Source organism: Sphaeramia orbicularis, chromosome 12 (assembly GCF_902148855.1).
Source record: "Sphaeramia orbicularis chromosome 12, fSphaOr1.1, whole genome shotgun sequence".
Lineage (NCBI taxonomy): Eukaryota > Metazoa > Chordata > Actinopteri > Kurtiformes > Apogonidae > Sphaeramia > Sphaeramia orbicularis.
Window position 1 is genome coordinate 39,075,999 of NC_043968.1, and position 25,640 is coordinate 39,101,638.

The 25,640-nt window shown below is 37.9% G+C and overlaps 2 protein-coding genes across 13 annotated transcripts in view; one reads left to right on the forward strand and one right to left on the reverse strand.

The window, feature by feature from the left end:
• acss3 (acyl-CoA synthetase short chain family member 3) overlaps positions 1 to 4,159 on the forward strand; it is a 58,789-nt gene extending 54,630 nt beyond the window's left edge. The window contains exons 13-16 of the mRNA XM_030148924.1: positions 986 to 1,108; positions 1,193 to 1,292; positions 2,410 to 2,585; positions 2,919 to 4,159. Coding sequence (XP_030004784.1) covers positions 986 to 1,108; positions 1,193 to 1,292; positions 2,410 to 2,585; positions 2,919 to 3,002 — 483 coding nt within the window. The 3' untranslated portion in view covers positions 3,003 to 4,159. The remainder of the gene's footprint in view (positions 1 to 985; positions 1,109 to 1,192; positions 1,293 to 2,409; positions 2,586 to 2,918) is intronic.
• ppfia2 (PTPRF interacting protein alpha 2) overlaps positions 4,064 to 25,640 on the reverse strand; it is a 200,122-nt gene continuing 178,545 nt past the window's right edge. For 2 of the 12 annotated variants that reach the window (XM_030148911.1, XM_030148919.1), the window contains 14 exons: positions 24,626 to 24,628; positions 22,449 to 22,530; positions 21,004 to 21,204; positions 18,626 to 18,688; positions 17,559 to 17,591; positions 17,004 to 17,179; positions 16,722 to 16,819; positions 16,463 to 16,638; positions 15,223 to 15,291; positions 14,500 to 14,656; positions 14,343 to 14,372; positions 14,164 to 14,220; positions 12,488 to 12,579; positions 4,064 to 5,397 (listed from right to left, as the gene is read on the reverse strand). In XM_030148911.1, the coding sequence (XP_030004771.1) occupies positions 12,521 to 12,579; positions 14,164 to 14,220; positions 14,343 to 14,372; positions 14,500 to 14,656; positions 15,223 to 15,291; positions 16,463 to 16,638; positions 16,722 to 16,819; positions 17,004 to 17,179; positions 17,559 to 17,591; positions 18,626 to 18,688; positions 21,004 to 21,204; positions 22,449 to 22,530; positions 24,626 to 24,628 (1,204 nt within the window). In that variant the 3' untranslated portion in view covers positions 4,064 to 5,397; positions 12,488 to 12,520. The remainder of the gene's footprint in view (positions 5,398 to 12,487; positions 12,580 to 14,163; positions 14,221 to 14,342; positions 14,373 to 14,499; positions 14,657 to 15,222; positions 15,292 to 16,462; positions 16,639 to 16,721; positions 16,820 to 17,003; positions 17,180 to 17,558; positions 17,592 to 18,625; positions 18,689 to 21,003; positions 21,205 to 22,448; positions 22,531 to 24,625; positions 24,629 to 25,640) is intronic. The other 10 variants (XM_030148920.1, XM_030148923.1, XM_030148913.1 and 7 more) reach the window with 9 other exon arrangements.

Here is a 25,640-nt window from a genome sequence, read left to right on the forward strand (position 1 = left end):
CTGAAATCTCATGTTAATTTTTCTTTTAATTCCATTTCTTTAAAAATGAATGACCATATATTTTTTAAAAGACTTATTATCTGCCTTGTGTTGGGTTGATAAATCCTTCTTAAAGTTAACTATTTATTGACAGATTAATGTTTTATGTTCATTCCTTTTGTAAATATACTTTTTATTGCATATTCATCTGTTACTTTATGGATTAGAAAAATAAATTGTCAAATTACTCCTAATCAGATATAATTTAGTGAATTATTTATGTGTCATTTACAGAAACAAACAGACTCATGTGTTTGATATAAGTGAATAATTCCCAGTGGATAAAATAGTAGAGGAAATTTGTGCATAGTGTAAGGTTTCCCTCTAGTGTCGAACATTTTTATTGCTGGTTCAGAAGTACAAAACTGTTCATTTGCCATCAGCAGGTATTATTAATACAGATTAGAGGTGGAAATAATTACCTCCGCCAAGGAGGTTATGTTTTTGCCAGGGTTTGTTTGTCTGTCTGTCTGTTTGTCTGTCCGTTAGTGTGCAACATAACTCAAAAAGTTATGGACAGATTTTGATGAAATTTTCAGGGTTTGTTGGAAATGGGATAAGGAAGAAATGATTAACTTTTGGGGGTGATCCGGAAGAAATCCTGGATTCTGGATCACTTTGAAATTTTCGTTAACGTTGTGGTAAATGGGGCCAAAATTTTCGTTTCCCAATATCTCGCTTAATTATTGACCAAAACTCATGAAATTTAACTCAGGAATTGACAATGGGGTCCTCTATCACATTTCAAAGGCTGATCCAGATCTGATCCAGAAGGCGGATTTTATTTTAAAAAATAAATGTAGGATTTGTATCACTGATTATGTGGGGAATTTTTGCGCTTGGCGGAGGTCTGCGCTCTCCGAGTGCTTTTCTAGTTTTTAGATGTTCCAAAATGGCAGTATTTATATTCGCCTCTATAGTTATTTGTCCCCTGTGTCTCTCTAAGGGTTACTATGACACCATGGATGCAGGTTTTGCGGATGAGGAGGGTTTCCTCTACATCATGTCCAGGTCTGATGATGTTATCAACGTGGCAGGTCACAGACTCTCTGCTGGAGCTCTGGAGGAGGTAAGAGACAGGGAGAGGAGGAAGACAATGCATGTATGTAGATTTTGGAGCTATTTTATATGTATGTATGTATGTATTTTCCAGTCAGTGCTGCTGCATCCTTGTTTGGGGGACTGTGCAGTGGTCGGTCTAGAGGACACTCTGAAGGGTCACGTCCCTTTGGCTCTGTGTGTGCTCAAGAAAGGTGAGCTATTACAGAAGTCTAGTGGGGCAGTAACTAAATAATATTGTACTTTTCAGCTGTCGATAATGTATGATTCCTTATTATATTCCTTTCTTTTGCATTTTAAAACATCTATATCCTCCTGAGGCCCCAGAAGGTAAAAGTTTTGGCTTTTTTACTTTAAATGATTGCCTTGATTGGAAAAAGCATGATGCTACAGTTTTCTAGATACATTTATACTTATTATTATTTTATTTTTTTTATGGAATGTCCTTTGCAGTGGACAGCATCTTACTAAAACTGTCCGAGATTTTTGTCCATCCCATTTCTCGGACGCTATTCCCCCGATGCTTTTCAAATTTCACACACATTCTTTATCACTAGGAGAGGTACAGTGCACAGTTTCATGTCTGAATTTTAATTTTTTGGATATGTTACACATTTTTTTTATTTTTATTTTTTTTTTTTTTTTTAAAGAAGATTGAAAGTTAAAGCTCCAAATTTACCCCTGAGTTGGCAGGTAATCTGTGAAAAGGAGGGGCAAAGTGTTGTGCGACAGGACAGTGTATTAATAAGCTCTACTTACTTTTTCACTTGTTTTGTTTTTAAGTAAAACTCCCTGAGAGGACAAAAATGCATTGCTGGGCCTTAGAAGGATAATTAAAAGATGTCTTCTTTCTCTACCTGCAATAAGTAAAATACAGATGTTTTCCTCCCTATCTTGTTTGGACCAGACAGTCTAACACCAACCGGCAAAGTAAATTTGCAGGTGTGAAATCTCACCTGATCTACAGTACATGGTTTATGCACAGTTTGTATAGTCCTGACTTTTGGACCAATCTTTAGAAGTAATGCAAATCTATTATCATGAAAAAATAAGAAAAAACAATGGAAGATGGAATAATTTGAAAATGAGCTGAATTAAAAACATAGCTCCATGACCATCTACAAAGGGAGCTGCTGCTCACATAGATAAGACATTCTAGTCTGGTGCCAGAACTGCAGTATGAAGGCAAAAGCAGATGTGTACAGTTTAACTAAAACAGACCTGACTCTTTGGTGTGAAAATACCATAAGTTGCTCACATGCATGGTGATAACTGAGGTTGCTACACCTTTGCTTCCATCTTTTGTCCCAGGTGTGCAGAAAAGTGAAGAGCTGATCATAAAGGAAATGGTGAACCTTGTGAGAGACACCATAGGACCTGTGGCTGCCTTCAGGAAAGTGTTCTTTGTCCGAGCGTTGCCAAAGACGCGTTCTGGGAAGATTCCACGTTCCTCCTTGGCTAACCTGGTCAACGGCAAGCCCTACAAAGTATGGTCTGATACTCACTGAAATATGTCATAACTGTCATAACTCCCATTACCTTTAGAACATTCTCCTGGATAAAAGTACCAGTGGGAGATACTGTTAAAATTTTTCTTTTTGTCCTGTGTGCAAATATTTACTCAGCCAAGCTCATTTTACAATACAGTATTTGAGTAATGTTGGTGTATTAGCAGGCCTTGCACTCATTAAACAGAGCTGAGGGCTCATTTGGGATTTTAGTGCTTTATAAGTACTGACTCAGAGTTCTGCTGATCAGGTGCTATGAGTCCCAAGAGTGAGAAATATGTAACAGTTTCTCTGCACTGTTTCTCTCTGCAGATAACTCCAACGATTGAGGACCCTGAAGTGTTCAAAGACATTGAGAGAGAAGTAGAAAAGACTTTGAGACATAGAGGAGCCTGAACTCATCAGGAGGACAACAGAGTGTACTGAGGTTGGACTCATTGGTGCAACAAAGTCACTGCATTTTATAGTCACGTCCAAGCACTTATAGTTTACTGCAAACACTAACATGATAGTTATTCTTTTTATCAACACTCCAGTGTTGTTTATATAGTGCTAACATGTAATTATGTTTGAAAAATGTTGATTTAAAATGTGACCAATTCTAGATTTTACCTCATGAGCTGTATCATAGCCATGTATTTTTGTATGTGCTCTGGATATGAAGCGTCCTTCCAGGGGTTACTTAGCACCATTAAAAACGCACGGTCCAAACATGTGGTGTAATTTCCAGAAAATGATTTGCTCAGGTGCCTGTTTTGTTTACGTTGCTCATGAGATGAGTAACACACTTAACAGCTGAATTTTTTTCATTTCCGACGCACGCCATGTCGGGGTTTGGACTAAACCCTTAATGTCAGACACTGAGTCGAATCTCTTGTAGTCACGCTTGACTGATAACTTCAGGTGTGGTCAATAGCTGATATAAAGGCAGCAAAGAAAACGCCGTAATGTTTTTGCTGCTCAAAATGCCACAACTTATAACAGACATGCCATTGGTATGTTACGAGCAGGCCTGAGCCGTGGTGAAGTCACTCGCTGTCTTCGCAGTACAGTCAGTCGTCTGAGTGATCGGATCCCTCAGGACAGGATCATGAGACTTAGTTCCATGCATCGTCGCTGCTCTGTTTGGAAGCCAGAGGTGGACACACCTGATATTGAATGATGGCACTTTCAGTTTCTGAGTACCTGTATTCAGTGACTGAATACACGTGTTAAGTCGATCACAATTTGTCCACAATTCCTTCTCTAATGACTAATGCTTCCCTCTTTAATATGAAGGTAACCCCAAACCAATTCATTTAATATCTCAAAATATGCATAATATTCTGACCCGTGCATTTTTAATGGCACTAAGTATATAATCATTTAATGAAAGTGAAGTATAGCTGGTGTTTTTACAATTTTAAAGCTTTGTCGTAAACATTTTCAATCATTAAAAGTACAACAGTGAAGTCGACTTACTCACTGACAGTAGTTTTTTATTGACAATGAAAATTTGTTTGCTCACCACTTAGTTTTGACCAAAGTACAAGAAGTAATAAATAAAAAAAAAATGGACACAAAATAAAATGATTCATTGTTCGTGCAAATTGAAGATGTAGAAACAAACCAAAAGCGTAAGACTTTGAGTCATCCATCAGAAATAACTAAAAGACAGATAACAGGGCTGTACAGTAGGTTACCCTGGAAACTCCGACAGAAACAAAGAATTAACAGCTACACCAATGTAAGTCACAGCAAGCAACAGGTTTTTGTCATTAAAAGTCACCTCACTTCAACATGGTCATATACACTCTACGCACACGATGAGCTAAAGCAGTCTGTCTTTCAGTTATTTCCTCTGTTCTGTTAACATAGTGTCTGAGGGGTCGGGGAGAAGGCCAGCTTGGCTGAGTGTGTGTTTGTCCTTTGTGTTAATGTATCGCCTGACAAAACATACAGTACAACAAGTGACAGGTACTACGAATGACGTCCTGCTTTTTGTTCTCTGAGAGGAAGTTTTGTGCAACTTCAGAGAGCAATGGTGTCTCTTGTTTTGTTCTTGGCTACTTAAAGAGTCCATTGAGTTGATGCGGTTGTATCAAAGTGCTTGTCATGTCGTTCCCGCGTGTCGACGATTCTTCTTCTGATGCTCCTTCTATGACAGCGAGTTCATAAGAAAGGATAATGAAGTTTGTTGGTGCCAGACGTGGGGCTCAGAGCATTTTTTTTGTGCACCACCAGAGGGCAGATTTTCACACAACATCCAGAGTCTTTCCTCTATCTGGTGCAACACAGGCTTATTATCATAATCATCTTCTTCATCATCATCATCATAACACAATGAAAAAATAAAACCATATGTACAAAATGATCTAGGGAGCTGGGGTCATATGTAGACAGTTTAAAGAGCAGCATATATTAATCTATGGTCCACTAAATGAGGTGGCAGGGACATTTTTTTGCACAAACTCTGAATATCTTTTTATACATAGATGTGTGTATATATTAAAAAATGGCATATTTATATTAATTTACAGATAACCTACACATCTTTGTAGAAGAAATACACAGTACGTTATGCTTCGACAAGATACTGTACATGTAAAAGGTAGAAATGGTGACAACAGGGCAGCCTGCAGGACAGTTTAGCACCGGCGTCTGGTGCCCACATATTGGGGGGTGGAGGGAGGCCGAAGGGGGTCAGACAGGAGAGCAGGGCTTCTTGGCAGTGCGTGTCATCAGTCATTTGTTCCTCGGCTGGTTGGCCAGTCCAGCAGCTCTTCTAGATAGTCTTCATTCAGAACTGCACCTGGAGGAAAACGGGTGGAGTAGGTTTTAACGGGGCTTTAAGGTGCAGGCATTTGTGGCTTGGTAGATATCCTGTCCTTTCTGGGTTGTAGACAATGCAGGACTCTACGTACATGCACAGCTGTCAGCGAGTTAGAGTTTAATTCACTCTATTGGACTGAAGGTGCTCTGTAATGTCAGGTCTCAGCTCCCTCTCCCTCAATGTAAAACAACCCTCCACTATTTCTGTTTCAATTTCATCTCCTGATAAACATAAAAAAAAACCAAAAAAAAAAAAACTATGAAGTTGAGTAAGTGCAAGACGACCCAAAGACACACCCAAATCAGCTACATAGGATTGTCAAACGTCACGTCATAACGCATTCTGTGATTCTCGTATCTCACAGTGCGCCGCTCATCTAAACCATGATTTATTCTAAATGGATCCTAGAAGTCTAGCGCAGGGGTGTCAAACATGCGGCCAAATGCGGCCCGCCAAAGGGTCCAGTTTGGCTCCTGGGATGTTTTTGCCAAGTGCAAAAATTCCACAGTCTTGAATTGAATTAAGCAAAAAAATTTTTAGCTTGAATTAACCCATAAAGACCCAGCGTTACTTTTGTGTGAGTTCCCAAATTAATTTTTCTCTATTTTTAACTTCCTTAACTGATTTATCACCATTTATTGTCATATTATGCTCTGTATTTGACATTTTAGTATAAAGTATATAAGTATAAATCAGGTATTGTCCTACATTTAATTCACTGATCATGTACCTGTTCATAAAAGCCTGGATTAAAGTTGAGAGTTATTGTATCAGAAACAGAGAAAATTGAAGAAAACGTAACTTTTTTTTTTAGTAAAATTGATTATTAACTGAACATAAAACAAGTGTTTCCATCCACTGTCATTGATCCAACTCCATGGGTTTTACTGGTGAATTAATGTTGTAGAACATGGCGGTGTTTCCATGGTAACTACGGAGCTGCTGAATGTCCAAATGGGTCATATCTGATGACCATGAAAAGATAAGCTGTATTTTACACCAGTTATTTACATGTATTGACAGAATTAGCAGATCAACAGGTATTAAACATTTTAGATCAGTAGATGGTTTTGGTCGCCGGTGGATGTTTGGATCTTTATGGGTTAAGGAAAAAATCTTGAATTAAGCCAAAAAAAAAAAAAAAAAATCTAGAATTAAGCCAAAAAAAAAAATCTTCAATTAAGCAAAAAAAAAATCTTCAATTAAGCTAAAAAAATCTCAAATTTAGCAAAAAATCTAGAATTAAGACAAAAAAAATCTTCAATTAAGTAAAAAAATCTTGAATTAAGCCAAAAAAAAAAAAAATCTTCAATTAAGTAAAAAAAATCTTCAATTAAGCCCCAAAAAATCTAGAATTAACAACTTAAATTTTTTCCTTTGTTTTAGTGCAAAAAATAACATTAAATTATGAAAATATTTACATTTACAAACGATCCTGTAACAATAAAACATGAATAACCTGAACAAATATGAACAACCTGAAATGTCTGAAGAAAATTCAGCCCAATTTGACCTCTTTTCTGTCTGTTCCTCAGTGTTTAGTGTCTTTGAAGATCTGATCCATAATGCACATGTAGAAATGAGAAGTTGAGGAATAATATTGTTAAAAATGCACTAAATTTTCTTACGTTTTTTAATTTAAATTTCTTTTTTTTTTTTTGGATAGTTTATAAAAGTAAGTATTTTCATAATGTAATGGGTTTTTTTGCACTAAAACAAAGACAAAAATTTGGAGTTGTCATTATTTATCGGTTATTATGTTATTATTTTTCTGGTCCGGCCCACTTCAGATCAAATGTAGCTGAATATGGCCCCTGAACTAAAATGAGTTTGACACCCCTGGTCTAGAGCATACAACAGGGTCGCCCACACATTTTCGGCTTGTGAGCTACTTTTCAAATGACCAAGACGAAATAATCTACCACTGTTATATATTAATACATATATCAGTGGATAGCTCATTAGATAATATTACTGCCATTTATGTCAATGGTTAGATAGCTCAGTAGGTAATGCTACTGACTACAGCGGGGAAGACTGGACATTTTACCCATTATGCTAGTTTTAGTTCATTTTTACATGTTGCGTTGACCATACACTGTATTCTGACACTCTGAAGTTGAACTGTATGAGTCATAGATTACTGTTCAGTGTATCTGCTGTACTGTGTTTTATCTTCTTCATGCAGCTTTGTAATGTGCAAATAAATAACCTACTGTTGCATGATAAAATTAAAAAAATAATAAATTGAAAAGGATTAACACCATCGTTAGATAACTATTCAATCACACAGCCTACACATTAAACCCCCGCCAAAAAACCTAAAAATGAATTGCATAAGTTGTGGGCAATGTGAGGGTAATATAATGCAGATGCTCGTGAAGATAAGATGACCATTGACCATAGGCTACACAAGGCCCCCCCCCTTCCTCACAAAAGCCAATTTAACCACTGAACACACTCAACCCTTAGCTTTCTCTGAACTTTTCAGTCTTTTTGTTGCTGCGTGGGCGTAGTTATAAAAATAAGCTGATGAAAGCATCAGAAACACAGCCTGCAGGCGGCTCCATGGGATGAGCAAATTCTCTGGAAAGACTAAATTATGGTTATGAAGATGCTACTCCTGTAAACTTTTCCCCACTGAATCAAAGCCCCTCTGCTCTGCTGCTTTTACTCCCCTTTATCTCCCCTCTTAGCTGTCCTTTTATTTATTTTCTTAACACCTCTCTCTTATACAATTCCCTGCAGTGCCTGTGTTAGATCTTTATTATCTGTATTCGCTGCCTCTAACCTCAGCACTTATTTCTTTCTGGGGACTGGTAATGATTAAAAAAAACATTATATTCACTGCAGCCCTTCCACCCTGTGTGTCACTATCAAGAGTCTGGTGTCAGAGGTATTAAAATGATCTTTATAGAGCGACTGGATGTTTGTGGTGCAGCTCCTGAGTACTGAGATGAGACTGTTCAAAGTTCAGTTTAGAGTGGGTCTTCTCTGGACCTATGACAGTGAACAACGCTGCTCATGTTTTGTAGTTTTCAACTGTTTTTTTTTTTTTTTTTTTTTTTTTTTTGTGGACACTATCATAGCTACGTCGAGTGCCCTGAATTTGTTATGCATGTCCATGGCACTTATTGTAACGCTGTACAGTTTTGTCTTCTATCATTTCTGAACATTTCTTAACACTTCGTAATGAATTGGGAATTTTGTGTTTTTATTAAGGTATTTGAATATGAAGAAGTGTGAAGCTCTAAGTTTCTCCTTTAGTTGATACTTTGCTATACAGGGTGGGGAAGCAAAATTTACAATGAACATTTAGTTGTTTTTTCTCAGCAGGCACTACGTCAATTGTTTTGAAACCAAACATATATTGATGTCATAATCATACCTAACACTATTATCCATACCTTTACAGAAACTTTTGCCCATATGAGTAATCAGGAAAGCAAACGTCAAAGAGTGTGTGATTTGCTGAATGCACTCGTCACACCAAAGGAGATTTCAAAAATAGTTGGAGTGTCCATAAAGACTGTTTATAATGGAAAGAAGAGAATGACTATGAGCAAAACTATTAGGAGAAAGTCTGGAAGATACTATTAAAGAAGAATGGGAGAAGTTGTCACCCGAATATTTGAGGAACACTTGCGCAAGTTTCAGGAAGCGTGTGAAGGCAGTTATTGAGAAAGAAGGAGGACACATAGAATAAAAACATTTTCTATTATGTACATTTTCTTGTGGCAAATAAATTCTCATGACTTTCAGTAGAATAATTGGTCATACACTGTCTTTCAATCCCTGCCTCAAAATATTGTAAATTTTGCTTCCCCACCCTGTATGTGTACCAAGGTTATGATCGTTAACAAAAACTAACAAAATGACAAAAACTAGAATTGAAGAAACATTTTTGCTAACTGAAATAAATAAAAACTATAATTAAAAGAAAAAACAATAACTGAAACTGTATTGTGTGCTTACAAAACTAACTTAAACGTATAAAAATTATAGATAAAATTCCCTTCATCTTTGTCAATGTCGGATTGATATGAAATCAATTTATTTTGCTCGAGCAATTTTAGCTGGCGGCACCATATGGCACTTAACCATCCGTCACTTCTCCTCACTTGTGATTTAGAGTCGTCTTCTCGTCCCCACTCTACCTGATAGGGCTGTGTATTGGCAAGAATTTGGGGATATGATACAAATCACAATATTAGGATCACGATACGATATATCATGATATATCGTGATACTGTTAAAAAGGCAATTTTTTGTTTGTTTCTTTTTTTTAATGATTATTTCCTTGATGAATTGAATTACACCAGAAATATGCACAAATACTAAACACATTTTTATTTGATCAGAACAGGATCTAATGTTATATCACAAAATGTTCCTGTGTTCAAACTGAAATTCTCTTTTACAGACATTACAGTTTAAGATCCTGTTCAAATGTTCATATTCTGTTACTTCATAACTAACATCAGAACAGTATTTTTGTTTGATCCCAACAAAGGAACTGACATTATTTAATAAAAGAGTGTTAAATAATAATAAAATATGAACAAATAGAAAAACAAAAAAACAAAAGTGAACCTCCACAATATCTGCATTTGAATGAATCCCTAAAAAATATTGATACAGTACTTTTTAATATCGATACAGTATTGTGAAATGAAATATCGTGATATATTGCAGAACCCATATTTTCTAACACCCCTACTACCTGACAACATAGAGACTAAAGTTGAGAGAAAGCAGCAGAGTTCTGTATGGGATGTCTTTGAAAATAACGGTGAGGAAGATAAAAGATATGAAAAAAACTAAAACTGCACTAAAACTAAGCATTTAAAAAAAAAAAAAAAAGAAAGAAAAATAATAAAAACTAGCAAACCTGCTCTAAAAACTCAATAAAACTAAATGAATTAGAGAAAAAAAAAGTCAAAACTAAATAAAACTAAACTATAATAAAAAATCCAGAACTATTATAACCATGATTAGTGCAATTTTATTTATTTCATCCAATCAGTTTGCACAAATGAAAAACAAACCTATGGAGAGAGTGTTGTAGTGTGGACCAATGAAATGCCATTTTGAGTTTATCGGCCTAGTAAAGCAGTTCCTTTACACACATGCCGTTCAGGAAGGACATTTTATGAGATACTGGTGCTTTTTATTTTTTCCAGCAACACCAAAGACACACACAATTTCTTACGCTCACATTTGCAAATGGTTTCTTCTATTGTGTCTGAAGTTATTTTTAGAAATGCAATACCTTTTATCTGCAGCTTGTCATGTGGGTCTCATGTCTGAATAAACACAAGGGTTTATTTTCTAAAAATAATCCATCAGTGATCTTACAAGATCAAAACTAGCACTGTTATCTCTCACTCCTTTTCTTTGTCTTTCTCTCTGTGTATGCAGGCAGCAGGGTTAGGTATAGTATATACGTAAAGAGTTCCTTTAATCCGTCGTGTGCATTAGAGATCAATATTAAGATACTAAACTACAGGGTTTTAGTTGGAGACACAAATATAGCTGTCTCACTAGTGTTGATGTAGCAGTTTTTATATATACCTGACGATTCACAATTACATGTTCACTGGTATTACTAGTAAGCATTTATAGTAACTGTGAGAAAAGAGCAGTTTATTACATTTTCCTTTCAGCAATGTTGTTGAATTTTAATTTAAAGACATTTTTTCATTATCTTTTAAGTGATTATTAAAAAAGAAAAACCACAAACATATTAACAAAACATAAAATATATAACTGCATATCTGCATTTTAGTTTTGTTCGCATGTAAATATAAAAACTGAAACTTACAAAGAAGCTTTTTTTGGAGGTGGCTGTAGATAAAGTCTTAATGAACTGTGTATTTTCAACACTTAATCCAAAGCTAATTTTATGCATCTGTTTGTCACTGTTGTTGAATCTGAAATGCACATACCATAGCCTGATAGCATATTTCTGAGAGATAATACTTTTCCCCATGAACTGCTTGTGAAAAAAACTGGGACAATTTTGCTTTTTAGCTATACCTACAGTTGCGGAAAAATGATTAGACCACCCTTGTTTTCTTTAATTTCTTGTTCATTTTAATGCCTGGTACAACTAAATGTACATTTGTTAGGACAAATATACTGATAACAAAAATAGCTCATAAGAATTTAATTTCAGAGCTGATATCTAGCCATTTTCCATGTTTTCTTGATAATAACCAAAATCACTTCAGGTCTTACACCAATATCTATGGCATTGTACTGCCAAAAACAGTGCTTTTAGTCATTCCATGTTTTCTTTTCTGTCTGTTTTAGTCACATGATACACACAAGAATTTGTACTTGATTGCACAACCATTGTTTTTCATGGTCTAATAATGTTTTCTGTGACTGCATAATGTAATTGAACTCTTGTAGTAATATTATGGACATTTATTACACTGCCACCCGAAGGGGAAGCAAGGGGTATTGTTTTTGGTTTGGTTTGGTTTGGTTTGCTTGTTAACACTAACAGCAAAAGTATTGGTTGAATTAATACCAAATTGGATTTATAGATTGCCAGTGACCCAGAATAGATGTGCTTACATTTTAGGAAAAGTAGGTCAAAGTTCAAATTTTTAATTAAATTTTAAAACCCTTTTTTCCCCATTTAATTGTAATGGCCAAAATGTGTCTATGCTGTCTATGTCTATGCTGACATCAGCACATGCATAGACATGATGACATCAGCTGGATCAATGCCAAAATAAGCTACAATATGTGCAAGGGGCGGGGTTTATTGTGCCTGGCACCACTTGTTTGAAGCTGATTTCTAATGCTTGGACTGTAACTGACTCCACACTTTTTTGGACGGACATTAAATGGGAGACATCAGTTTGACGCTGTTAGCCCTGCCGTCTTTTATCACCTTATCACAGCTACTTGGCAAAATCACTGCACAAGCTCGCCAAGCTGATGAGGCAAACATGCTTATCTTGGGAAACAATTGAGCCTCTTCTCTGTTATCTACTTTAAGTACTTCTGAGGAAAGCTGTGTAATTGACAGAGCAGGAGTCTGTGTGTTACATACAGTGTACAGTTTAAGGTCCCTCTCTTCCTCATCTCAGCAGGAGTAGGTTCTCACCGTGGAGCTGTCCAGTCGCTGCACCGCAGACGGTCCGACTGGAGGGAGACAGGGACAGGGAGAGACAGGCCTGTAAGTGTCCAAAGTATTAGGACCTCACATATAACACGTCAGACAGACCCAGTGCGAGAGGGAAACAGTCCTCCAATTGATCGTTCCAAAGTACCATGAGTTTAGACACCCTTTATGGTATGAATGTGATCACAAACAAAACACTTCTCTCACAAAACAGAGATTACTTGTAGTGTTACCCTGAGCAGAGAAAGCCATGGAGCACACACTCAAAGGAAGTTTTAGTTTTGAGTGGATAACACCGGCAACAAAATTTCAGAGTACTTGTGGATGTCACAGACCAGGGAGTACAGACTGAGGACCACAGGAAGGTTGTTTCAGTGTCAGTGGGAACACTTTGTTAGAGGAGAACACTGGACAAAATCAGCAAGACAACTTGGTACATTTTGTTATCTTTGCATGTAGTGTCAGGCAGTGACACTTCTAATAACCTGCTTAGCTCAGTTTTTAGGAATATCACAGCAAAAACATATTAATTCAATAAATTATGTTTTTTGATCTAATTCTGCCATCATTGAATGCAGTTTTCCCATATCTTTTGATAGGTTTAGTTCCTTTTTTTAATTAAATATATTAAATTGCTTTATTCAATCTTCGGTTCAAAGTCTGAAGACATTTACCCCCACATATGGTTGAAATTTTAAGGTGACCTCACTTGGGTGACACAGTGGTGCGGTGGTTAGCACTGTAGCATCACAGCAAGAACATCTGAGGCCTTCCAGGGCATTCCTGTGTGGAGTTTCTATGTCCTGCCAGTGATGTACAAGTTTCCTGTATGCTAGGTTAATTTTCCTTTCAGTGCCATTGGTTTAGATCTGGAGTTGGACCCCTGATGCCCTCAACAATAGTCACTGATTCTTGTGTGAACTGGGATGTATTAAATGCAAAGGTTAAATTCCCCTACACAGACAATAAAAGTAAGCTGTACTTTACTTTAGGTTCTACCTCCGATTAATGTTGTTTCTTGGGGAAATGCTATGTTTGGTGAGCATAGTGTAATCAAACTGATATAAATGATCCCTATAACAGTAGAATATGATAATAATTCAGCCCTATCCATTCATTAAAAATCCTTTTTTTTTTGGCCAGTGTCCTCTTTTAACAGCAGAGGGATGAGGTATGATATTGTCAGTTCATATTTTGGACACATCCAAGATGTACTGTCACCTATGTAAACCTCCTGCTTCAGGCCAACTTACATAGCAGCCATTAACATCCACCTTTGTTTGGCCACTTAAATACTTTAACTTCAAGGGTTGCACAGCAAGCATGGGTCCTAATCCATAACTTGATCCCCTAGCTTTTACCAGCAGGGTGACTGGATAACTATTTTGCAGCTTTGCAAAACAACACCCTTGGAGTTGGACATTAGAGAGACTGAAGAGTAGCAGAGAAAGAGAGAAGAAAGCAGAGGGTTAGAAACCACGTAGTAAAGGAGAGATAACAGCAGGACAGTGGTGGACAAGGAGGGAGTATGTGTGTAATACTAGTAATAATGATAATACACGGAGGGCCAACAAGCCCTGAGCCTTCAGAGGGGCATAGCTGACCTTGAAACCAATCCAAATACATGTCGTCAGGACTGTCATCCAGCGCCTCATAGAGGACTGCAGAGCAGCCGTCACAGAGCCAGAGAGAACAAGAGACAGAGTCAGAATGCTCCTGAAGGACAGCCAGGAGCAGCACCACGTCTACTGTGTGTTTTACATATGGAACAGGTGGACTTCACCTTTGTTTTGTTGCTGCACCTCAAAGCTCACTGCAGAAAATATCCATCTTTAACACATTTCATGCACAGGCCTTTTAACATATTTTTCAGTGTGAGACATAATCTGCCAATGGATGAATTAAGGTTTGTGACATATGATGCAGAGGAAAGTGCTCACCATCAGGGGGCAGCCTCCGAGAGTGTCCAGATGTTGCGGTGAGACGGAATCCAGCAGGGAGCGTCTCCGCTGAACCAGGCATCATGCTGATGCCGTGAACATCCCGGGGCGGAAACTGCCTCCTCCATGAAGGACCTCGAAAGTCTTTGTCATCACACTGTCCAGACAAAGATCACATGTTGTATTAGACATGAACAAATAATAGAATAGGTTAACAAAGTTACTGCCAGTGTTAGCAAGTTTGTACGTAAACATTCACATAGCACACCACTAAAGTAGCTGCCCTACAATGACTATTAAAATATAATAAGTAGATATCTGATGTATTTTTATTTTGACATTGTTTTCCTCACTAATGGTATATGCTATATCGATATAAAAGTAAGTAATTATCTCACATATGTAGAAACCTTCAGGCTGACAAAGAGTAAATGGAACACAATCATATTACCCAAGAACAGAATAATAAAAGACTGAAAATTAAATGCATAGTTTCTGCTGAAAGTGCAGTAAGTCTTATTCTACTGGTACAGAAAAAAGAACTACACTGAATCATCTTAGGTTTTTTTGTATTGGTTTTAGTTTTGTAGTAGACACAGCAAAGTGTAAGAAACCTGCAAACCTATCTGCTTGCAATTGTTGCAAGAGTTTGCACAGGACTATATTGGGACTTTCCAAATCAGACATATGACGTCGGTCCAGTGGGTGACAGTTGCCGCTCACCTCATCCAGTCTCCTGTCAGTGCCCAGTGCCAGCAGGTTATTATACTCTCGCTCCAGAATCTGACGTGCCTGAGGAGGGGAAAAAAAACCAAACATTCTGATTTCCACAAGGCTGGCTATTTTTAGCAGCTTGGTAACAGAGGCAGCTGACACATTACGTTGTTCACACTGCATATCCATTTTAGCCAACTAAAGATGAGATAAGCAGTGAAAATTTACAGGGCAACCTGCCAGAGTGACAGTTGGCAAATCTGCATGTTCTGATGTAGATTCCACCAGCTTTTGAAGGTTGATAGTGACCGAATGCTAATTTTGGACTGAGGCTGCTGACCCATAATTCTTCTGCCCGTATAGAGCACAATTTGATTATGTCAAACCCATCAAAATAATAAACATAATATAGTTTCCTTGACCAAGAGGAGAACCTGTAGATGTAATTTATATTAAGGCACTCTGGTTTAGTTTCACAAGCAATTACAACAAACAACAAATTACTTACAAAAATTAAAGCTTCGCTTTGTAATAATCAGTGTTGAGAGTGACAGAATATTTAGAATACTTAATATGAACAAGTTGTTAAGTACACTTTAATCAGAAAACAGGAACTTGCTTAAAATGCACATTTTCTTCCTTGGAATCCAACTTGAAATGCTAATTTCTCATAAGCTCCTGATATAAAGTTTATCTTCAGCATATAGGGTTATGTTTATGGTGTGGCCAACCAACAGAGCGGAGTTACAATGGAAAACTAGAAAAGCACTGGGAGAGCGCAGACCTCCGCCAAGGCAGATCAGCCGCCCCCTGCCCCCTGATCACCACCAAAATTTAAAAAATTTGTTCCTTGTGTCAGTATCAACATTTTGTGAAAATTTCATCAAAATCATAACTTTTTGAGTTATCTTGCACACAGACAGACAAACAAACCCCGATGAAAACATAACCGCTGTCCTCTGCTGATCAAGCAGTATTTTAACCCATTTAATGCTGTGTGAAAAACTTAAGCTACAAAGCACCAAAATGAAACGAGAAAACAAACTATGGAACTGGATTCAGTTTTCTTAAGCTACCAATACTGTGTAAATGTCTAATTCATTAAAACATGCCACAATAAGGCAAGGTGATGTGGAATTAACAGAAAACACTGCTAATTAAAGTACATTTCAGGGTGTGTATCCTGTAATCTGTTGAAATGTATTCTGAGAGTAATCCTCATTGCTAAAACTAATGCATGCTGTGGTACCTGAGTGTTTTGGTTGGGGATCTGGAGGAGCAGTGCCAGGCTGCTGTAGTCAAAGTTGTCATCCAGGGCTACCAGGGCTCCATGCACACCGCTCTCCAGCAGGATGTTGGCGTAGTCCCTCAGGCCTATGCTCTGAACCCAACGGATGACCCGCTCATTACTCCACACCAGCACATCTGGAGACACGTTACAAATGCCTCAGATCAGAATCATCTTACATTATACGTGTTTTAAAGTTATTGTTTCCTTTCTGTTGTACCTCTCATTTCATGCTGGCTATGCTCTCTTCGTCTTTCCAGTTCTTTCCTGTCGTAGTTGAGCTTCTTCAGACACATGATTCCATATTGTAAACTTGTTCTGATGTCAGAAAATTACACACATTCAGTCATATGAGGAGAAAACATTTAACATGAATCCAGCACCATAAATAGCATCCACTTTCATTTGAATTTCATCTCCTGAATAATAAATAACTTGTACCAGTATTCATTTCACTGTCTCTGAAATCCACGATTGCTCCAACGGAAGTGTCATTAAATACCTGTGGAAACTGTCCACCATTTTAAGGTGCACCCTCAGGTCCTTCTTGGTGAGGTGGTCCAGCATGCGTGCATCCACCAGGCACTCCATGAAGTAGCTGCGGTACTGAGGTAGTCCTAGACTGGGCAGCCACTCATTCCCTATCCACTCATGGTTCATGTCGCCATAAGCTAGAGTCTGAGAAAAGTCACCACCGGTCAGTGTGTTGTTACGTACTCACATCCCACGACAGGAGAAGACACTGACAGAGCAGCTAATCAATGGCCAAACAACAAAACCTCCTATCTGCAAATTTTTAGATTTTGAGTTTTCACATTAAATGGTGAGAACAAGGATGACTCCACATTTTCAGTCTATCTGCAAGATAAGACCACCCTTTCTTATGATATGAAGGTCACCTGACAACAACAACAAAGACCATACTATAATAAACTAAACATTTTTTTGTTTGTTTCCTGAAAAAAGTGATTTTTTCAGATAGGAGGTTTTGTACTCTGGGCATCGTAATGTATTATAAATAACCTTTACTGGAAATTAAAATAGTGTTTGTTTTTACCTGTGCCCAGCTCCCTTCTTCAGACTCTGACTTCTGAATCAAACACAAGAAAAGGAAAACTTGTGTTATCAAATAAGTGGAATCAGAATGAATCACAGAATAGTTGTTTTTAATTGTTTCCTACATTTGCATCAAAAACACCTCTTAAAGTAACACAGTCCAAATATTAATAAGAAATGTGAATACAGAAATAAGACCAAAAGTCTGAGACATTTATTACCTTTTTTACATGATGATAAAACTCTTCACCACAGTGTCAGAAACACACACCCACAGCTGTTGTCGAAATGTCACTGCTCATCGAAGTATAAGTGTGTTTTAATTTGTTTGGGTTGGAATGGTTTACAACTAGCATCTTCAGATGACAGTACAGTGATCTGTGATCTGAAAGAAGCTGATTGCAAAATGCAATCCAGTCATGTTATGTTTAGATTTTAGAAATGTTGTGAGTTTTGTACAGTGTTTCAGCAGTACAATACGTATGTGGAGCTCTGATAATCAGCCATTAGCTTCACTATGTTGTTAAACTGACTCAAATTAACCCTGGAAAAACCACTACCTGAGGTTAAAAATGTATGCTTTAATAAGTAGTATAAAGGGGATTTTCTCAACTTTCAAGTGGTGAGACATATTTTATTTTGACATTCAGTGGCTCTGTAGTGAATGTTAAACTCTCATTCAGTCATTATTATTTATTCTTTTGAGTCAGTAAAAGGCTGTACCTAAGGTTAAAGGTCATCTGCAACATTTAAGCATGGCTTTTTTTTTTTAAATAAGAACTTCCTAAAAGTTCTGTTTGGGTTCACACTGAAAAAACCCCCAACACAATTATTGAGATATAGGAGAGTCAGGAAGCCGTACATGGTTTGTATTCCATCAAAAGCCTGTGCATCCATCTAAAGTCCTGATTATAATAATTCTGACAGAGGTGCTCACAGACCAGGAAAGAGGTTAATAGATGCATGCCTTCTCCGTCACTCACCTCCCTTCCATTCTAACACTCCATTCTCACACAGACACGACTCACAGGGGAAGAAAAGGGTGGTCAAGGACAGAAGGGGACTGACCGTTTTGGAAGGGGCTGCCAGGGTCTCCATCTCCTCATGGGTCACCCACACATTGCCTGACGGCTATAAGGGGCAAAGCCCAAGAGAGAGAGCAGCAGCGGGGTTTGTAGTAGAGGTCCGGTAGGAGGGGCAAGCAGTGTTAAAGAAGAAGAGCAGCACCACTGTAAGCCAATAGTGTTATAGCATCACAGTCAGATGATGAAGTGGCCCCACACCCACCAGGGGTCAGAGGGCATATGCAGAGGACAAAAACACAAACACAGTACAGCACAGTACATCCCAACTTTGGCAGACAAGACAGGAACACACAGAACAAACTCCATAAATTAGTACCATTAACACAGAGACACACACACCCTGCATTACTTTTTTTTGTCCATTTTTTTTTTTTTGCAGGGAAATGGTTCTGTTAAACACAAAAATGTCAATTTTTTTTCTGTAGTGTTATCTAGCCATGCAGAACTTTTGGTTTCATCTGCTGAGATTTTCAAATATATGTAACAATTATAAGGTTGACAATTGTTCCTTCATTAAACTTTGGATGATTTAGTTAAATTCACTATCAAATAAGATGGAAGATTCAATGAGCTGGAGTGAGAGCAGTGTAAATACATCTAGAATGCTATCAGTATATACAGTCATGGAAAAAAATTATTAGACCATCCATTGTTTTCTTTAATTTCTTGTTCATTTTAATGCCTGGTACAACCAAAGGTACATTTGTGTGGACAAATATAATGATAACAACAAAAATAGCTCATAAGAGTTTAATTTCAGAGCTGATATCTAGCCATTTTCCATGTTTTCTTGATAATAACCAAAATCTCTTCAGTTCTTATATCAATATCTATGGCATTGTACTGACAAAAACAGTGCTTTTAGGCATTCCATGTTTTCTTTTCTGTCTGTTTTAGTCACATGATACACACAGGAGTTAGTACTTGATTGCATAGCCGTTGTTTTTGATGACTTTTGATGGTCTAATTATTTTTTCAGTGACTGTATGTAAATATAACTTCAAATATCAAGGTTGAGATAGTATTTTATCTGAATAGGTGCAGAAATTTCCTGAAAAATACCTCCAAAACTCTGTGAATGGCTATTAAAACACTACAAGTAACTGTGAATCTTGATAAAGATTTTAATGCTTGTTGCACCATCCTCTGTTGTGTCATAGTAACAGCAGTGATAGGTCTGTAGCCACAGAGTTTAACTCAACTACAGCTGCAATCCACTCCTCCACTGTATGGCTGTGGTCAACAAAGATGGGATCTGGTGGTAATAACTGAGGGAAAATCGCCAGTGCCTTCCCCCTCTCATCTCATCATTTTCTGCTTGACGTACGCCTCCTGCTATATTTACAAGGTCAATTAACCCCCTCTGTTAAGTTCGTCAGGCTTTTTAAGTGACAACAGGGCAAGTCGCAGTGGGGGGAGTTTGTGATTGGACACATGGCGTTGCATGCTCTGTAATCAAAGTTTCATGAGGCGTGGAAGTGGAGCTAAAAGGCAGAAGAGAGGAGAGGTGAAGGGCTGAACAAGGGTAAAACAGTCCTCACGGGTTTTTTTTTTTTTCAGAAAAGTAATAGAAAAGTACAAAAGTTAGTGCTGCATGCGTAGTTTTATTGTGCAGAGACAACAAAACTAACTAAAAGAATATCTCAGTACGGTTAATAAAACACTTCTCATGTCTGTGTGACATATGGCCTGCATTTTCTGGGTGTATCTACCTATAGTACAAACCATATTAGTCCTCCCTTTGTACTGAACAGTCACCATCATTAAAGAACACCAGAGTCCTCAGAGGCCATACGCTATGATTATGACAGGAGGGAGCTGTGAAAGCAACTGCAGTGTGGAATGGTCCGTGGTGAGTTGAACTGCGGTATAACCCAGTGCAGTGTTTAATCTCCAATCCATCACTGTAATATTCAATTTAAAATCAGGCCGATGTAAAATACACTGTGGACAAATGTGCTGTGAGTGGGTGTGATTATTTCGTAGCATCTCTGTTTGCTAATAATTTTCTCATTGTCACCTACCTACACATGTATCAATCATGTGAGGAGGTGTTGTGCATGTAAGCAGACAGGAATTTTAGCCATACAAATATTTACAGAGGTAGAGCTGTTCTGCAGGCTCAAACAGGGCTTGTTTTTTGTTAACCACAACCAATGAAAAAAACAATAGAAGTAATAGAAAGGTTTGTTATTTCAGTAATAAATCTCACCACATCAGACTGTGACGAATGTACTTTTTATTTACATCTTGATTTTTACTTACATCTTTATTCCCCTACAGCAGCTCTGTCTCTAGCTAACATCTACACAACTAAAATTCCCATCTGCATGTATAGCCCCACGTTTTTATTTAACTCACGGTTCTGGAGGTGGGTGGGGCCGATGGGCTGGTGAGGGAAACCATTTCCTGAATGGCCAGTCGAAGTTTGAGCCTGTGCAGAGGGTTACTGATCCCGATTTCCCTCTGGATCTCGGTGTCAGATAACGCTGACATGATGGCTCCGCTCTTCACATTTGCACGACATGCAGCCACGTACCAGGCTGGCATTCCCAACCACAGCTTTATCAAACAGAGGAGACAGCACACTTTGTAATATCTGACCACATGTATCACTTTAGAGCTTTCATTTATTTACTCGCTCTCCATTCTAAACATCACAATCGTTATTTATTTGATTAATCCATAAAGACCCAACCAGCCACTGGCGACTCAAACTATCTACTGATGTAAACTGTTTAATACCTGTTCATCCACTAATCCTATCAATACGTGTAAATAATTGATGTACTGTAAAATACAGTTTGTTATCTTTTCATGGTCATCAGATATGACCCATTTGGACGTTCAGAGGCTCTGTAGTGAACGTGGAAACACCGTCATCTTCAACAACATTGATTCACCAGTAAAACCCATGTACCTGAATAAATGACTTGATTTTATAAATAAGGAATTTTATGTTCAGTTAATGATATATTTTACTAGAAAAGTCACTTATTCTGTTTTCTCTGCTTTTGATATAATAACCCTCAAATGTAATATCAAAATTATTATCAGTAAATTAAATATAGGAAAATACCGGATATTACAATAAATGGTGATAAATTACTTAATAAAGGTTAAATAGAAAAAAAAAGGTAAAGGACATAAAAGTAGCACTGGGTCTTTATGGGTTAAATTCAGTAAACTGACTAAATGACAGGTTACAAGTCAAGGCAAGGTCTATGCATGCTGTCTCATAGTACTTTTCAAGAATGCAATTTGGCAGAAAACACTGAATCATTGTCCACTAAAAGCATTGTCTATTTTTGCCTGTTGAAACTGGTTGAAATTGAGAAATGAAAAATAACAAAATATCACTAGCAAATTCCTAATAATCACACTGGACTATTGCTTTAACTGCAGCATTACTGGATTATCAACTGACTGCAGATCATCCACTAAACATTAGGGGGCAGTAGTGATTTTATGTTTCTACTGTGAATTGCAATGTGAGTTACTGTAAAGGCAGTGGTCAGAAAATGATTCACTGCTATGATTCATCACAATTTGACAATTTTTTTTTTTCTAATAATGGACTTGAGAAAAACAGCAGTGCTAATTATAACAAATGATAACTATGTATCAATAAATTCAATGCAGTTAGACCAATGCAAAAAATATAAATAGGCCTACTATTGTTCTCTTTAAAAGAACACATTACATTTATGCATGTTTCTGTGTGTAGCGAATAAATAGTAAACTCTTTTCTAAGAAACTGAAGAGAACAAAATACTGAAGAATATGTGAAAAAGTTGCCTCCTCACCTCCAGCCAGGCTACAACAGTAGGGCCGTCCCATTGGGCGAAAGGTAAACCTTTTCTCCTGGCCTCCTCCAATAGCTCGTGTCTGAAGGCGGGAACAGAGGAGATCTTGTATGAACACATGCAGTCATACATTATAATACACATTCATTTGCTCCCTCTGATATACAATCACATCACTTTCTCACCACTGCATACTGTTTTTTTTTGTTTTTTTTTTAAATCAAATCACTGCAGTAACAGTGCTGTGCAGCTGTGAGTCTGTGTGTATGCACAGGACTGTGTATCTATAGTACATGAGCTATAGAAGAGAGTACTCATACACATTTTATCTCCAAGTCCAGCCAGTACACCAGAGTGTTGAAAAGGGCAATGGTTTATCATTCATCTTTGTGCTGCCAAAGAGCAGAGCAGACAACTATAGCTACACTCTGAGACACGCACATACAGACAGGCTTTGTATTACTAAACCTATGAAGCATTCACTGACTACATTCATTCCAAATCCCTAATCCCAATGTTAACATTTCTCTTGTCCTACACCTGCACTAATCCTACTCTTAAATCATCCGTTAGTAAAAAAACAGCCACGCATTTTTGTGAAGTCAGCAAATCATTACTACTGAAGGCACCTGCATTTTGTTCTATGTATGGCATATTCATCAATGACATATACTTAATCTTATTGTTATGATTCAGTCTATTTATTATATATTTTTCTTCTCTCCAATTGTTATTAATTGAGCTATAAAACGGTGTCTATTACTCTCCAGAACCAAATTACTTTGGAGATGACTACAGGGTTTGGTTAGACTTTTCCAAACTTTTGATTTATTTCAGATATTTGTTGAGTTCTGCATTATGTGTTCTCCAAGTGCAAATGAAACACCATGCTCATACAAATGCACCTGCAGAGTACAGTACAGCTCAGTGGAGCTGGACACTACAGTGCTAATCTAAGCATGCTTGCTCATCCACTCAGAATTTATTGTGCTGAGGAAGATTGTTTTCACACTGATACTTTTGTTGATGCGGTTTGCAAATAATGCAGGAGGGTATTTTTAAGTGGAACTTTTCTTCACATTTCAGGTCTGTGCCTCATGGTTTTGTTTAGCAGGTGTTGAAGGGTAACCTAAGAGGGCTGAATGCAATTTAGTTTTGCCTCTGAAATCTGCACTGAGCACCAGTGCTGACCTACTCAGCGCGTTGTAAATTGCACCTTATCGACAAGGAGCGGCGAATAGATGCTCTTGGTCTGTCATGCACAGAGCTATTTGTATTGTACCAAATCCTCCCACACTCAGCAAGACATGATAAACAGCCTAAAAAAGCCTGACAAACAGGGGACTGAGCAACACTCATACATGCACCCACACAAAAAACAATGCAGTTCTTATTCTATTTTGTGAACACATTTCATAACGTAAAAAAATCAGAATCAACAACCCATTCCCTGAGTGTGTTGTTAAAGAACTTGACAAATGGAAAGAGTGAGCTCAGTAATAAACATGATACATGTAGCAATCTCAGCACTGAAGGCCTCAGTACAGTGAAAGGGCACTTTAACACAGCATATGTGGTATACACAAGCCTACAGGTGACAGAGGAAATGTGTTCATCCAAACACAACCAGGTACATTCACCGTCTCATCTATCCAGTACATGGGGATAGCTCATGTTTTATGTTCAGGTCAGGTCTAATGTCTAATGCATGGAGAAATACATCCACTGAACATAGCTGGGGAAAGGGAAGTAAGGAAACAGTTATGACAAACCATATAAACAAAAAGAACATCTGACATTCCCATAACCAGATATTGCAGCTGGTTATTTCACACAAATAGATTGACACATAAAAAGGAGAGGAAGACATTCCGGGTATAAAAATTGGGCCCCAGTTTAGCGGCGGCACATTCTCTGTCCAGCCAAGGATGCAGCTGCCATTGAACTGTAAAAGGGGGGAAGAAACGTCTTCAGATGGTAAATGAAAAAGAAAGAAAGCAATGGTATTGTTAACAGCCATGAGGGATAGAGAGATAAAACAGATAAGAGACGTCAGCTTTGGCACTGGTTTATCAGGAGAGGACGGATGGCGGACAGACAGGAGAGATGGCACACAGGGAATATGGCTGAGACAATGGTCATATCCAGGAGGTCAGTTATACATCCTCACAACTTACCCGCTTTGTTAGAGTCAGAGGATGATGAGAGGGAGAGGAAGGGTAAGAGAGGAGAGAGTTAGTGAGCAGAGAAGAAAGAAAGGAAGAAAGAGAGAGAGAGAGAGCGAGAGAGAGAGCGACGGGGAGACAAAAGTACACAAATGTTAATGAGTAAATAGGCAATTAACGATAAGGCTCTAAACAAAAACCCATGCACGCTCACACCCACTCATATGTATTACACAATGGAGGACAACCGTTTACAGGAGCATCTGTAGACCAGTCAAAAAATGTCGTCTTCTACAATGCAGTCCTGACCACATCTCGTGCAGCAGAGAAAATGAGAAATGCACTGAAACACAGCAAGACCTCCTCCATGGCCTTACATTCAAATGCTCAGTTACATTCAGATACTTGTTACCTCTTGAAGAAAAAAGAAAAAAAAAAACAAAAAAAACACACCAACAATGAGACCACAGCGGTACTGATCAATCAAGATGCTGAAATGGAAATAGTGCAGGCAGCTTAATGGCATGCAGAGTGGAGGAGGCACCAAGATGCAAGGTGGTGGTGTGGCCTTAATCCTGGACACTGCTATGAAGAAGTCAGTGCAGTGGAAGAATAACAAAACATTTGTCAACATACAACAAACAATACTCTCTATTGACCGACTATATGGGAGGCAAAGTTATTCATCATGACAACTCAATGTGCACTTCGAGCAAATGACATTCATCATTTGGCACTGAGGCATGACAGATGCACGCACACACACATCCATTCTGCAAACAGTCCTGCTGAAAAAATTGATTTGCAAAGGGGTTCCTCTTTCCTGGAGGGCAGAACACACCCAATCTGAACTGAGCATAATCCATGGGTGGTGTGATAGGAATGCCATCTGTACCTTCCAAATTGCTCAAGTAGCTCTTTGAGATTAATTGGCACTGCAGCTTAGATCAATAGGATGACTTTGGCTCTGTGTCTGAATACAGTGAGGCTAATCTCTGCTCCTGGATACTGATCCAGCCTCTGCTGC